The sequence below is a fragment of the Cavia porcellus genome, unplaced genomic scaffold (assembly GCF_034190915.1).
Source record: "Cavia porcellus strain 051 isolate PalLab524CR breed Dunkin Hartley unplaced genomic scaffold, mCavPor4.1 scaffold_17, whole genome shotgun sequence".
Lineage (NCBI taxonomy): Eukaryota > Metazoa > Chordata > Mammalia > Rodentia > Caviidae > Cavia > Cavia porcellus.
In genome coordinates this window covers 45,542,371-45,557,678 of record NW_026947500.1, presented here as the reverse complement: position 1 = coordinate 45,557,678, position 15,308 = coordinate 45,542,371, and the positions used below count along the sequence as shown (strand labels likewise).

At 59.9% G+C, this 15,308-nt stretch overlaps 1 protein-coding gene across 1 annotated transcript; it reads left to right on the top strand.

Moving 5' to 3' along the window:
- Window positions 1–1,518: 1,518 nt before the first annotated feature.
- Mef2b (myocyte enhancer factor 2B) lies at window positions 1,519–13,557 on the top strand. Its single transcript, XM_023563076.2, has 9 exons — window positions 1,519–1,648; window positions 10,681–10,754; window positions 11,132–11,335; window positions 11,725–11,859; window positions 12,144–12,291; window positions 12,390–12,523; window positions 12,605–12,695; window positions 12,795–12,906; window positions 13,263–13,557. Exons 2-9 carry the CDS (start codon window positions 10,701–10,703, stop codon window positions 13,438–13,440), a joined length of 1,056 nt encoding a protein of 351 aa, XP_023418844.2. The 5' UTR covers window positions 1,519–1,648; window positions 10,681–10,700; the 3' UTR covers window positions 13,441–13,557.
- The last annotated feature ends 1,751 nt before the right edge of the window (window positions 13,558–15,308 follow it).

Sequence of the window (15,308 nt, the reverse complement as noted above, 5' to 3'; positions counted from 1 at the left end):
CCTAGCCCTGGGCTTGTGTGGTCTCGGGACACCTGGGGGTCTGGCCTTAAACAGAGAGGGGCAGGGACCCCCAGGATGCCAGTGTGAGCCCTAGTTTTTATGCCCAAGGAGAAAGCTGTGTTGGTTGTTGGCCTTTTGGCTCAGATCAAGTGGGAGAGTTGTAGACAGGTGTGGTACCTCACTTCTGACATCCCAGCACTCAGAGGCTGAGGCAGGAGGTTCGATGCAAGTTGGAGGCTGGCCTGGGCTACAAAGGGAGCTCAAGGCCAGGGCGAGTTGCACAGGGAGACCTCATCTCAAAACAAAAAGTTGTGACCAGAGTTAATGCTGCAGACTGCCCACACCACAGACTGGTAAACTGAGGTGCAGGGCAAGGCAGGAGTCCACCCAGCACTGTTGCGGATCTGTGCCACCGCAACCCGGACAGGACCCCAGAAACTTCGACCGCCACTCACCCCCGCGCAGCCTCCAGGTCACATCCCACCCTCGCGCGCCCCGCCACACAGCCTTCGCGAGCTCAGAAGCGCACCTGTACCCCAAACCTGACCCGACGCGCGGGAGCGTTCGGAGCGTCTGCCACGTGCCTCTCCCTGAGCCCAGGTGTCTGCTTGCTGTCTGCTGAGGAAACAGACACCAGACAGACAGAGACCCACCTGGCCCACTCTGTGTCCAAAACTCAGCCCTCCTCACACGCCCCAGACTCTGCCACTGTCCTCCCTGGCTCTCCTCACTCTGTCAGAGTGCTCTATACTCTTTATGGGTCTTGAAAGATCCTTCTGGTAGCAAACTCATATTCATACTGGAAAGCCCAGTCCAAATGCCCAATCTTCTGAGAAGTTCTCCCTGACCCTTCCGGCACAGCCTCTGACTTCAGTTCTGGCCAGCCCCAGCCTGCTATCTCTGCCTCTACATCAGCCCACAGTTGCCGCGACTGGCCTCTAACCTGTGATCCTCCTGCCTCAGCCTCCCGGGCGCTGAGATTATAGGTGTTTACCACCATGCCCGGCTACATCTGACCGTGGAAGCAGAGGCCACAGCCGGTAGAGAGGAAAGGGAAGGAAGAGGGTAAGTAGTACTGTGAGGAGGGGGGTTGCAGGACCCCTGCGGAGGCCACACAGGTAACTCCGGAGCCCTTTCCATAGCCCCTCCGCCGCCGCGTGAGCTCCAGAGGCCTCTGTCTGGCACCGTGGACTGACTACAGGGCCAGGGATCTCAGTGATCCTTCCCTCGGGACGGAAGGCGTCCGCGAGCGATCGTGGGGTGGTGCATCTAGTTTAAGGCCGGTGGAGGCATCGCTGAGGGCTGGTATCCTGCAGCCCTCCCCTACCCCTTCCTTGCGTTCTGCTTTGCGCGGCTAGCGGGAACCCGGGCTTCGCACATGCACTAATAGTCCAGCCTCTCCCGCCACTGCCGATTGGATCGCGGCGCCCTTCCGCGTTCGAGCCCGGGGCGGGGCTGCGCTCCAGCGCCCGCCTATCGCAGCCAGGCCCCGCCCCCTATGTAAATTAGCACGAACACCCATCAGCGTTGGGGGCGGGCCCTCTGCGGGAGGGCACCTGCGGCCGCGGGCTCCGGGGTGCACAGCAGCGGCCGCGGACTCTGGGGTGCACAGTAGCGGCCGCCGCGGTCCCAGCTCCGACCCCTGCAGGTGAGTATCACGTGCGCGGCGTCAGGGTCGCGATCAGGATCGCGACTTGAGGGGAGCGCTCCGAACGCTCCCGCGCGTCGGGTCAGGTTTGGAGTACAGGTGCGCTTCTGAGCTCGCGAAGGCTGTGTGGCGGGGCGCGCGAGGGTGGGATGTGACCTGGAGGCTGCGCGGGGGTGAGTGGCGGTCGAAGTTTCTGGGGTCCTGTCCGGGTTGCGGTGGCACAGATCCGCGCATGCACCCCTGCGGCATCAGCAGGGACCCCGGCAGGAGGCCAGCCCCTCCTCAGGGTCGGACAACGGTGCGGGGAAGGATCAAGATGCCCCAGAGCCGTCAGCGTGGAGCCTGGTCCTGCAGAGATTGTGACACAGCTTCGTGCTGCCCTCAGACCAGAGTTGGGAATAGCTGAGGCCTTCCTACCTGGCTGAGCTGAAAAGTGTCCCTGGGACCGTCATGACCCGTGGCCCCTCTGTATTTGGGGACGAGAGCTCAGACTCCGGCAGTAGCAGACATAGGATTCCAAACAGTACACTTTGGTGGTGTATGCGTGTAACCCCAGCACACTGGGAGGCTGAGGCAGGAGAATCCCAAGTCTGAGCCCAACTTGGGCCACTTAGCACCCTAGCAAGACGATATTTGAAAATAAAAATACTTGGAAAAAACTCAACGTGAAGGCCGGTGAGTTCAACCCCCAGGCTCAACAAAAAAGTATTTTTGGAACATTCATGAGAGTGAGGATAGGAAGATCGTGAGTTCGAGGCCAGCCTGGACCACGGTGGGGAGGAAGCCACACACCCCAGAGGCTTTTGGGTCCCAGCCCTGCCACCAGGGAGAAGGTGTCTAGTTTTCAGGACAGTATCCAGAGCGTGAAGCTGCCTCCTGTCCGGTGCCGTCACCTGCCGCCTATCTAAAGTGACAAGTGAACCCCGGCTGGTGGATTTGGGGGATCCTGGTGGACAGGACAGAGGCAACGGCACCCTGACCTGCTGTCTCCCCTCTGCACCCCAGGCCACCCCCTGATACAGTGAGCGAAGCCTGACCCCGGCTCTGAGTCTTGCTTAGTGATTTTCTTGCAGAAATCTCTGCCCCTGCCCCAGTAGATATCTGGAAATGGAATAAGAGACAAAAACTCAAGTCACTGTCACCCAGCCTGGGAACAGAGTGTAGACACTTGGGGGTCCCCTCTTTTAGAATATTTGGGGCACTTTGGCTCCTGCAGGCAGACGTCATTGTCCTGAGAGTGTTCAGGGCTCACCCAGCCAGCCTAGGAGCCATGGGGTACATGGGGAAGTTGGGCCTCATTTCTCAGCCCCAAAATCGTCATCCCAAGGCCCAAATCCAGGGACTTGTGTTCCCCACCATACCCCAAGCTCACAAATTAGGGGCCTGGGGACCCCCACTGTGATTCCTTTCTATTCCCAGACTCAGCAGGGGTGATAAGATTGGGGTGCAGGTCCAGGCTGGCTTGGGGGTCCTGCCAAGTGACACTGGGGAAAACCCACCTCCTCTCGAGTAAAGAAGGGGCAATGAACCAACGCAGAGGTACACACCTGCAAGCCCAGCACACTAGGAGGCTGAAGCAGGAGGATCACAGGTTCTTATCCAGCCCTTGCAACTTAGTGGGCCGCTGCTTCAAAAAATATAAAGGGCTGGGGATTTAGGTCAGTGTGATGGCTCTGGGTCCAAACCCCAGCAACACCACCAACAACAGGAAAAAGAAAAACAGGGGACCCCTGTGTGTGCTACAGACTGTCCGTGGGTCAGATACGGTGTGTAAATGGGGCAGAATGTGGGCCTGGTGTCATCCAAGCAGTGGCCATGCAGAGGCCTGGGCTTGTCTGGTCCTAAGACCCAGGTAGGAGAGAGCTGGGGAACGGGCAGGGTTCCCATCCTAATGTTGGTGCACATTGGTACCCCAGGGCCTTTGCACCCTCTGCTCTGTGGCCTGAGTGCAGAAGGCACCCCTGGAACCCTATCCAAAGCATCCACCTCCCCCTTGCTGGCCTCATCCCCCCCCCCCCGGCAATTCCCCATGCAAGACATTGTCAGGCACATTTTCTCTGTCCTCGCCCCCACCCCTACTTGCGCACCCCCACATTTCCAGAGTGGACCATGGGCTGAAGGACAAGCCAGGCCACTCATCCCTTCCGTCCTATGCTGACAGCTGTGTTAATTTCCCAAGCAGGGAGGCCTTGAGCTCTGGGGATGAATTTCCGGGGCCCCTCAGGGAGCTCTCTCTCTGGAACAAAGATGGAAATCTCAGGCTGTCCCTGTCCCTGCAGCTGCCACCCGAGGCCTGACCAGCTCGGGACATCGGAGCAGCCTGGTGTGTGGGGCCCAGCACAGACTGCAGGTCGCAGATCCCAGCAGCCCTGGGAGCCCTGGCCAGGTGACAGGCCAGATGCACAGCTGCGCTCCCTGCCGGCCCCCAGGGTTCACAGCTGGGCTCTCACACCCAGAGCCACAGGCTGGGCGAGGCCACAGGGTGGTTTTGAGGACTCTGAGGGCTTGGGGTTCATTTTTTGAATCAGTGCTGGGTACAGAACCCAGAGCCTCAGGCAGCCAGGCAGATGCTTACCACTGCACAGCCCTTCTGATGTTCAGACGGGGTCTCTAAAGTGGCCTTGAAGTCACATCCTCCTGCCTCAGCCTCCTGAAACATGGAAGCAACAGGTGTGCACCCATGGAGTATTTAAAAAACCTGTGCACTGTGAGGCGTCATAGCGCATGCCTGTAATCCCAGCACTTGGAGGCTGAGGCAAGAGGATCATTGTGAGTTCGAGACCAGCCTGGGCTACAAAGTGAGCTCAAGGCCAGCCTGAACTGCACAGTGAGACTCTGTCTCAAAAAGACAAAAAAAGAGAAAGAAACTGAAAAAACAAAGAAACAAAAAACCAGAACTGTGGGTCGAAGGATGCCCCAACCCGCCTGCCATGGGGGGGCCCTGGCCTCTGTCTGCAGCACTTGTCAAGGAGGGGGGTGGGGACAGAGAGGGAGAGAAGGGCGCCCCAGGGAAGTTGCCTGTGTGTCTTCTGCGTGCTGAGGCCTGGAAGGGGTGATGGGGCTGTCCCTGTGCCAGGGTCTCCTGGGACAGCACGTCCAGCTGTGACCAGACGCTGACCTGGTAAAGCAACAGAGGGGCCCAGAGTGCAGGAGTGTGTGGAGATGGGGCAGCAGGCACACCTGCGGGCCCAGCATGGCAGGAGGCCGAGGCAGGAGGGCCACGGGCATGAGCCTCTCCTGGGCAGTGTAGCAACTTAATGAGACCCTGTATCCAAATGAAAAAAGTAAATAAATAAATAATAAAAAGGGCTGGGGAAGTAGTTCAGTGCAAAGGCCCTGGGTCCCATTCCTAGCAATGCAAAAACAATTTTTTAAAAGGATTTTTGAGACAGGGTCTCACTGAGTAGTTCACAGCAATCCTCCTGCCTCAGCTTCCTGAGCACTGCGATTACTCTCATGTACTACCACATCCAGCTCAGCAAAAATAGTGTTTTAGTATTTTTTTTTTTTTTTTTGTACAGGAGATCAAACTCATGACCTTGTGCTTGCCTGGCAGGTGCTTATACCACTGACCTAAGTCCTCGGCTGTTTGCTTTTTGAGATGGGGTCTCACTACGCACGCAGTTCAGGCTGCCCTTAATTTATTACAGTGCAGGCTGATTTTGAGCTCAAAGAGATTCTCCTGCCTCAGCCTCCAGAGTCTGTGAGGTGTGCACCACCATGCCCATTTTAACAAAAATAGATTTTGAAAAAGCTGGGATTAGAGGTCCCTACCATCCCACCTCGGGTTTTTCAGGCACAGTCATGGGAGTCCCTGGGGTGGAGTCCTGCTTACCTCAGATTCGGGTCCTTCCAGCAGGATGAGGCTGAGAAGGCCTCAGTTTTCCCACAGATGCTAGAGAGATCCAGCACAAGGGGCCTAGAGAACATCAGGCCTCCCAGATTCAGGTGCCCCCGCCCCCTGGCTCCCTGCGCCACCCCCTGAGTGGAGAAAGAGCCAGAAACCCAGCATAGTGGCTCAAGCTGGTCTTCCTAGCTGGGTACGGAGGTGCACGCCTGTCATCCCAGCACTCAGGAGGCTGAGGCAGGAGCATCAATGGGAGTTCAAGGCCAGCCTGGGTTACAAAGTGAGCCCAAGGCCAGCCTGATCTGCATGGGGAGACCCTGTCTCAAATGCCAAAAAAAAAAAAAAAAAAAAGTTCTTTATCTCAATCCTCTGCAAGGCTAAGGCAGGAGGATCTCAAATAGAAGCCCAACTTGGGCTATTGAGGCTGCAGCTTCCAGCCCCAGCCCCACAGGAGCATGCAGTCCAATAGCAGGAAAACAATAAAAGGTGGGTGACTTTCTGTGGGGATCCCCAGTATCAGAGGGGCTGTGTGCCCACGTTTGGGGGCAGCAGTGTGCAGTCTGCACGCTGGAGCGTCATGGGCTCTGGGTTTGTGTTTGCAGAGCTGTGTGGCATGGGGCACTCTGTCAGCCACTCAGCCACACCCCAGCCTCTGCCATCTTTGTTCTGAGGTGGGCTATCGCCGAGTGCTCTGGGCTGGGCTCTGACCTGCCGTCCTCCTGCCTCAGCCTCCTGAGGCCTGGGATCTAGGTGAGGACCACCGTGCCCCTACCAACTGTTCCCAACTTCTGGGGGAAGAGGCCGAGACTGCTCCGAGCCCCCCCCCCCCTACAATGTTCCCCAGGTCCCAGGCCCCGCAGGGGATGCGGGTCGCTGCTGGGGTCCATGGCCGAGCCCCGGGGAGGGGGCTCCCGCCTTCAGGGGGCGCTTCCTGCTGCGCCCTAATGAGGTACTTTGGGAGCGGGTGATGAAACCGCAGCCTGTGTTGCGTGAGGCCGCCCCCTCCACCACCGTGTCCTTGTCCCCCGGGCCGCGCTGCCTCCTACGCCTCTCACTTCTCCTTTCCGCCCCGCAGCTGCGGGAGCCTCCGCAGGAGCCTGACCCTGCCCAGGGTGTCCCCAGGTCTCCAGAGGTGGTGCACTTACTCCGCGCTGTCCCGGAAAGGATGGGGATAGATGGGGACAAAGGCAAAAAGCTCTGCGCCTTCTTTGGCTGGAGAGGTCGGTGGGACGGGGTGCTCACACTGGCTGGGGGGCCTCGGTGGGTGTTGATTGACCCAGTGACCACAGATACTGCTACAAGAGGATTCTGTCATCCCAGGCTCCTAAGATCTTCCCAGCCCCTCCCCACCGCACACACAGACTCCAGGCTTGGCCTGAGACCCTCAGCTCCTCCCCTGGCCCCGGGCACACAGCCCAGGTGAGTAGCCTGTTCCCTCTGTAACCAAGGGGTCAGTTTGTTACCCCTGGACAGGCCCTGGAGCCCAGGGCAGCACAGCCACAGGAAGCCCTCACCGCTGAGCTGCACAGCCAGCCTCACACAGCTCTGGGAGCCAGGCATAATGGCACTTACCTGTGACCCCAGCACTTGGGAGGCTGAGGCGGGAGAGTTGCCATGAGTTTGAGGCCAGCTGAGCTACATAGCGAGACACACCACCCCCAAAATCAATTTAAAAACAACCATCAGTCAGTTTTGGTGAAGAGAAAAACCACACATGGTTGGAGGAGGACAGGGCCACCTTGCCCGAACAGGACCTACTGTGGCCCCAGGTCAGGGTGTGGGAGACAACCATCTCCTTAGGGAATTTTTTATTTTTTGTCTTTTTTAAGATAGGGTCTCGCTATGCAGTTCAGGCTGGCCTCAGGCTCACTTTATAGCCCAGGCTGGTCTTGAACTCGCAAAGATCCTCCCACCTCAGCCTTCCCAGTGCTGGGATTACAGGTGTGAGCCACCACACAGGCTTCCTTAGGGAATTTTTTTCCAGACCAGGGACAGACCCCAGGGCCCTTGCATGCAGTTCCATCCCAGTGCTTTTTTCTTTCATTTTGGGGCACAGTCTCACTAAGTGCCCAGGCTGGGCTGGCACTTGCGACCCCCCTGCTCCAGCCTCCCGAGTGCTGGGATCACTGGTGTGCACTGCCACACCAGCTTCCGGTCACTGTCCAACTCCTGGCTGTTGGCATCCTCACCCGTTCTACCCTCAAGGGCCACAGAGGGGGCCCCTCAGCCACTGCTAAGTGTGGGGAGCCAGAAATTGGGGTGCAAGGTCCTGGCCTCCCTGCATCGGCCTGTTTGTCCTTTTGGGTCCTGGTGACCCCTGTTGTCTGCTGACCCTGCTCCTCCTCTGTCCAGCTGAGGCTGCACCCCAGGGGGCAGAGGTGCCGACAGGGCCCCAAACCTCAGCTTCCCCTGTGCTGTGCACCCCCCGTGGTTCCCAGCACCCACATCTGGGGATGCGACGGCCGGTGTCTGCGGCCCGGGTGTGATTTGCATGGGGGACAAATATACTTGCACCCGTGCCTGACGCCTCGCGCCCACGGCGACCTCACACCTGGGCAGCCAGCTCGTGCTGGGCAGCTGCATTTGCATGGTGTATTCTGGGCAGGCTGTCAGCTGGGGGACTAAGAGGAAGTTGTTGAGGGAGGCTGGGGCGGAAGGGGGTCATGGTCACACCTGAGATACAGCAGAGTGCGCTGCTCCCCTGCCCCACGGGGTCAGAACTGAAGCGGGAAGATGAGGACAGCAGGGAGGGCCTCATGGAGAAATGGGTTTTTTGAGCTGGGTTTTGAAGTGTGAATAGGAGTTGGCCAGATGAAGACGGGCCTGAAGAGCTTTTAAGGAGAAAATATTTATTGAATGGAGAGGGAGGGGGGAGGTGAGGTGGAACAGAGCAGATGGCAGGCAGAAGCTGGGACTCTGTCTTAAGGATGGTGGGTGTTGTAGGCCATGGGCAGAGCTAGATGGGGCTTCGGCCTGGGTGACAGCCACTTCAGGGCCAGAGAGTTCCTCTCTGCACCCACGGGCCTGGCCAAGGACAGCAGGAATCCCGAGGGGCCCTAGAGCAGGGACTGTGAGACAGGCCTGGCTATGGGGGCCCAGCCGGTCCCGGGCTACCTCCAGCATCTCTAGCAAAGTCCTCCTCGCTCAACCCTCTCTGGATGGCTGGGGCTGGGTGTGAAGCTGATAAATCAGCACCCATCACGGAGGAGGCTGAGGCCGGGGCATCGTATGTTCCAGCCTAACCAGGGCAAGCTAGCAAGCTAGCGGGACCTATCTTGGAATGGATAGGGATAGATGACAAACCGCACTACTGTTAGGAGGCTGAGGCAGGAGGGATTCCTGGGTGACACAAGTCAGACCTGACCCTGTTCCTGCCCCAGACGGGCTCACAGCCCTGCTGCCCCTGCCCGGACCTTCCGTCCTGTCTCCCCTCGGGCTCTCTGCTTGGGCCGTGAGTAACAGAGGCCCTGGGCCTGCCGAGCTGCACCCTCCGCTTTTTGTTTTATATTTGGTGTCCAGGTCTTGCTGAGTAGCCCAGGCTGGCCTTGAACTTAGGATCCTCCTGTCTCAGCCTCCCAAGTGCTGCTCTGAGAGGCATATGCCCCCACACAGGTCCCAGAGGAACCCCAGGACCCGGCGTGTGCCAGTCCCCACTACGCTGCACCCCAGAAAGAGGGACACCCCAGCCTTGGACCCTGCTACAGTCACCAAAATGACTGACCGAAGGGAAGGGGCACGGGCCCTGCTACCCAGGACTGGGCGTCGGGGTGTTTCCAGAGTCGCCTTGGCACTGGGACCCCTGGGGGACCACACTTCCTAGCCGTGGGAACCCGACAGTTCCGGCCAGGATTAAAATTAGCCAGAGGTTAAATTTAGCAAGGATTCGTTGTCCCGGCCCGGCCCGGCCCAGCCCGGGGCGGCAGTGACAGAAGCTCGGTGACTCGGGCCCAAGCCATGTCCCAGGGTGGCTCAGCTGCACCCCGATGCCCGCACCCCTGCCCAGGTCCAGTGCCTCTTTCCCTGCCCTGAGATGGGGTCTCAGGGTCTTGCTGTGCTGCTGACTGCCCGAGGGCTCCCGGGCTCCAGGGACCCTCTTCTGTGGCCTCCTGAGGTGCCAGCCCCCGCCTGGCTGGGGTCTGATTGCATTGCTGTGTTAGCCTCACTGTGGCTCTGAGTTGACACTGCTCTCACTAAATTGTTGAGCTCCCCGGGCTGGGCTGGAACTGGAGACCCTCCTGCCTTGGCCCCCTGACTGCCTGGGACTGCAGGTGTGCCCATTTCTGGATGATGGAGGAGCTCATTGCCAGGCTCAGGGGCAAGTGCTTGGCAGGATCTGAGACCTACCCCAGGGCCGGGACCTGTGGGAAACTGAGGCAGGGGACAGGTGCCCTCCAGGCCCCAGGGCTGAGGGCTGGTGGAGTGGAGGACAGGTAGTACCACTCGGGAGACCCCTCAGCCGGGGAACTCAGACACCTGCATCCCGAGGTGTTCATGTTCACGGCAGGGGCTGCCCCGCAGGGCTCAGGGGACTGAATGTGGCCTGCAGGGCAGCTGCACCCAGGTGACTGTGCTTGGTCCCAGCATGCCCTCCTGGGCCCGAGCCCACCACCTACCCAGCAACCTCCAGACCCAGGGCTCCGCCTGAGGGGCCAGGCCCGAGGCCTCCCCAGGGCCCGGTGACCTCCAGCTGGACCCAGTGCTCGGTCCCGGTCGGCAGAGCTCACAGGGAGCCTAGCTTCCTCCACCAGCACCAAAGAGAATGGCTGGGTTTTTTTCTGGGCACCAGGACTTGAATTCAGGACCTTGTACTTGTGCCACTGAGCTGCATCCCTGGCCCTAGAAAAACTCTTTTTTTTTTTTGTCTTTTTCGTTTTTATCGGTACCAGGGATCGAACTCATGACTGCCTGCTTGTAGAAAAACTCTTTTAAACAAGATCAGTCTACACTCACAGGAGGGGAAAGTTATAAAATTCAGATAATCAAAAGCAGAGTGGGCATGGTGGCACACACCAGTCATCCCAGCCCTGGGGAGGCTGAGGCAGGAGGATTGCTGCGAGTTCCAGGCCAGCTTGGGCTCTGTAGGGAGCCACTGTCTCAAAGAACATTTTCTCTCAGCCTGGCCATGAGGGAGCCAGGCACCCTTCCTCTCCCACACTGTCACTCAGCCATCGCCTCCACCTCACAGGTTCCCCCCCCCCCAGGACCATGGGGAGGAAGAAGATCCAGATCTCACGCATCTTGGACCAGAGGAACCGACAGGTGGGTGTGGGCAGCCGGGCACCGTTTGCTAATTTTCATCATAACTTATTCATTTCTTCTCCCTGAAACTGGGGCCCCAGTCATAGAAGAGATGGAGCTTGACGGTACACCTCACTCAGAGAGCCAGGCCAGAGTGGGGGAAGCCCAGTGGGCTCTGCTTGGGAGGCCCAGGAAAACTTTCCCAAAGGGGAGAGGTCATTCGGGTTGGGTTCCGAAGGATGAGTAAGGAGTTTGAGAATGAGACACATCGGCCCCTAAAAAAAACGTTAAAAAGGCACATTCTAAAGCACAGAGTCAAGAGCATGATCAAGGTGCCATCGGACCCGCAGAGGTGCCCATGCCACTCCTCGTTCTTGTCCTGTCCCATGCGACCCCAGGTGACCTTCACCAAGCGGAAATTCGGGCTGATGAAGAAGGCCTACGAGCTGAGTGTGCTGTGTGACTGCGAGATCGCGCTCATCATCTTCAACAGCGCCAACCGCCTCTTTCAGTATGCAAGCACCGACATGGACCGCGTCCTGCTCAAGTACACCGAGTATAGTGAGCCGCACGAGAGCCGCACCAACGCCGACATCCTCGAGGTGCGGAGGCCAAGGCAGGAGGGCTGCGCAGGAGCCCGGCCGGGCGACTCAGGGCTCAGGGAGACCCTGCCTCGAAATAAAAATAGGAAAGGCCGGGGGCGCGGCTCACTGTGCAGACCCGGCTGCAGGAAGGAGGGAGGAGGGATAGGGCACCCCGCAGGCGAGGGACCCGAGGGCGTCCTCCCCTGGGCCTTGGCCCCTCTAGGCCCTCCTCGAACACAGCCAGAACTTAGGCAGTGGCTCTCAGGGCTCTGCCCTGGGCTGATGGAGCCAGCTGCGCCTGCACTCCACCCCACCCCTCCACAGTACTGCCTTCTGCCCATGCCACGGGGCTAGCTGGCCAGCAGTGCAGGGGCTGAGGGTCCAATGCGTACTTCCGGCCCTCGCAGACATTGAAGCGGAGGGGCGTGGGCCTCGATGGGCCTGAGCTGGAGCCAGACGAAGGACCTGAGGGTCCAGGAGAGAAGCTGCGGAGGTTGGCAGGAGATGGAGGTGACCCAGCCCTGCCCCGACCCCGGCTCTATGTGAGTGACCCCCACCTCACTCTAAACAGCGTTCTCTTGGTACCACCGAGCCCAAGTCGGGGAGGTGAAGACAGAAAAAACCAGGGTCTGGGGACCTGGAGTTCAGAGATGATTCGCCAGCTGGGTGGAAAGGGGAGGCTAGAGCTGGGCACTGTAGCTGGGGCTTTGAAGGATGAATACGACTTCAACAGGCAGCCAGTTTCTTCTTAGGTCTTTGACTCATCACATTCCCCAGGCAGCCCCTCAGTGCTGCCCTTCAGCCCACACCGCCTGTCTGCCCACAGCCGGCTGCGCCCACCATTCCCAGCCCGGACGTTGTATATGGGGCCTTGCCGCCTCCAGGCTGCGACCCCAGCGGACTTGGGGAAGCCCTGCCCGCCCAGAGCCGGCCCTCGCCCTTCCGACCCGCCGCCCCCAAGGCAGGGCCCCAAGGTGAGTGTGGAAGGGTGAGTAGGGGGACACCCATCACCTTACCCCACGGCTGGCCTGGCCCCCGTGACCGCTGCCCTGTTTTGGGTCCCCTTACACAGGCCTGGGACACCCCCTCTTCACCCCGAGCCACCTGTCCAGCAAGACGCCGCCACCCCTGTACCTAGCCCCGGACGGGCGGCGGCCGGACCTGCCCAGCGGCTTGGCGGGGGCCCGAGGGGGGCTGAGTGCGCCGGTGAGTGACTGCGGGGTGGGGGGGAGACAGGGGCGTGGCCTGCGGCTCCAGCCTCAGTTTACCCTCATGCTCCCCCCACAGAGAAGCCTCTACGGAAGCCTGCAGAGTCCGAGTGCCACGGGCGCCCCGGGACCTCCTTTGGGGAGATCCTTCCTCCCTGCGGGCCCCCAAGGTACACCCCACCCCTGTCTCGGGATCCGGCGGGGAATCGGGCTGGCCCAGGGGCGGGGAGAGGGAGGTGCCCCCACTCAGCCGCCCTCCCTGTCCCCAGAATACAGCCTGGGGGACCCCCCGCCGCCGCCCGGCCTGCTGCAGCCCCCCGCCCTGGTCCCCTGGCAGGCGTCGAGGGGGGACAGACCCGCGGCCGTCCCCGCGCCGCCCAGGTGAGTGGCCTGGCTTCCCGGCTAAGAGCTGGGGTGCGGCAGGGCGCCCCGTCCTGCGCAGGTCTCCGGCCACGGCTGCCCCCTGGCGACCGATGCTGGCACTGCACTCCCCCTTCCCACAGGGAGGTCGGTGGGCGGCTGAGGAGCCCCCCCAGGAAAAAACGACACCCCGTCCTTTCTCTTTTCTTTCGTTCTCTTAATGGTTTTCCCGGGACAGGGTCTCGCTGTGCACCCAGGCTGGCCTGGAAAGGGCGGCGATCCTCCTGCCTCAGCCTCCGCAGGGCTGGCAGCTGGGGTGTGAGGGGGGCGCACTTCCATCCGGGTTCACTCACCGCCTCCGGTTCTCTCTCCCACAGCGGGGTGCGGAGCCTAGCAGAGGGGGGTGCCTCGCCCCCTGCGGTCAGCGTCAAATCAGAGCGCCTGTCCCCCGTCCCCGGGGGCCTCAGCGACACCGCCAAGACCTTCGCCTTTCCGCTGCTCCTGCGGCCTGGGCCTCTGTGCCGCCTGCCCGCTGCTGACGGGTGGCCGCGGTAGGGTGCAGGGAGCGGGACACCCCCCTCCGGGAGGGCTGGGGGACACCTGTCTGCGTGGGGCTCATCTCCCTCCCGTGCAAACCGCCAATAAAACACACGGGGTCCTGTGCAGTCCCAATGCCCCCTTGTTGACTTATGCTGTTTTGGGGTCTCTGGGTCCCCCATTACAACCAGAGGACCCCGGGGGTATGGTGGGGCCGCGGGGGTAGGGGACAGGACAGGCGTGAGACCCCAGCCTCAAAAACCTAAAAATAAAGTAACGGAGGGTGTGGGGAACCCTGCAGACTCTTCACCCCACCCCAAGGGCTTGAGGGGTCTGGGTGAGGGGTGGGGTGGAATTGTCCCGGCTCTGGGGTTCCTCTGGGGTTCCGTAGGGCCCAGGTGGGTGAGTAGGGGTGGAAACTGAGGGGGGGGGCAGACGAAGAGGAGGGACCAAGGACTCACGTGATGGGCACCTGCCTGCTGCTTGCTCACCTGAGCCCTGGCCACCTGGACGGGGCAACCACTGCCCTCCCGATGGCCTCTGAGAGAACAAGACACATGACCAGGGACTGAAGCAGGGGGTTAGGGTTAGGGTTAGGGTTGGGTCTGTCCTGGAGCCTGGGTGAGTCCTTAGGGTGAGGATTTTGTGGGGGCATTGGTGGAACATGAATCACCCCAGCACTAGGGAGGCTGAGGCAGGAGGGTCCCTGCAAGTTCAAGGCCAGCCAGAACTGGTAGTGAGACCCTGTCTCAAAAAACAAAAATAAAAACTGGGCGTGGTGGCACACTCCTGTAATCCCAGCACTGGGGAGGCTGAGGCAGGAGGATCCTTGCAAGTTTGAGATGAGCCTGGGCTACAAAGTGAGCTCAAGGCCAGCCTGAACTGCATTACAAGACCCTGCCTCAAAAAGACAAAAACAAAAAATAAAGTGAGATGTGAAGGGAGGTATGTGTTTCATTCCAGCACTCTGAGAGGCTGAGGCAGGAGGATGGGTTGAGCCTAGGAGTTCTAGACCAGCCCGAGAAACACAGCAAGATTCAAGCAAACACAAACACCCAAAGACCGGCAGCTTTCTAAACCCAGGCCCCTGGCCCAGCGCGATGGTTTCCCAAGGCCCGAGGTGAGGAAGCTGTACTTCCTCCCCCTGCCACGAGGTGACGCGGGAGATCTCCAGCGCCCTCGGGCCAGCAGTTAAAAATACACTGCCTTACTTAGACTGTGACCTGGAACCACACGGAAAAAATAGAAATAAAAGCCCGGTTTGGTCGCATATACCTGTAAACCCAGCACTCGGGAGGCTGAGGCAGGAGGACAAGAGAGGAAAAAGGGCTGTCGTGTGGCAAAGACCTCCAAGCTACTCCAGGACACCCACAGACATGGACACAGCAGCCTGACTCTCAGGGCCAATGTCACCACTAAAGACCTGTGCGGGCTATTGAGAGGTGGGGCCTTTAAGAGGAGGAGCCTAAGGGGCAGTGAGGTCATAGGGGCGTGGCTTTATAGGTCCTATATTAGGACCCTTGTCCACTGCAGGGAGCCCATAGCTTCCCTGCCACCCTCTGGCATGCCACCAGGTCAGGCGACAGGTACTGACACTTCTGACACATGAGCCAGAAGGAGCCCTCCCCTCCCTAAATTCATGATCTCAGGTATTGTGTCAGTGACCAAAGCCAACTAACGCCCTCAGGGGCAAAAGATTCCCAGCACAGGACAGCGAATGTCTTTTGTCCAACGCAGAACAGAAATCCAGGGCTGTTTCGTGTGGCCCCGGACAACAGGTAGGTCCAAGGTAGGTCAGAGACGCTGGACAGACGCTCTCAGAACCCCTCTATCCCTGAGGGGTTCGTTTCCTGGGCCCCAGTAGACGCTGCAAACCCCGGAGTGTA

Excerpts from the sequence above, each read along its gene's own strand:
- Mef2b (XM_023563076.2), top strand. The coding sequence starts at position 10,701 with ATGGGGAGGAAGAAGATCCAGATCTCACGCATCTTGGACCAGAGGAAC. Across the intron at positions 11,336-11,724 it reads CCAACGCCGACATCCTCGAG|ACATTGAAGCGGAGGGGCGT; the intron begins GTGCGGAGGCCA and ends CGGCCCTCGCAG. Across the intron at positions 12,696-12,794 it reads CCTCCCTGCGGGCCCCCAAG|AATACAGCCTGGGGGACCCC; the intron begins GTACACCCCACC and ends CCCTGTCCCCAG.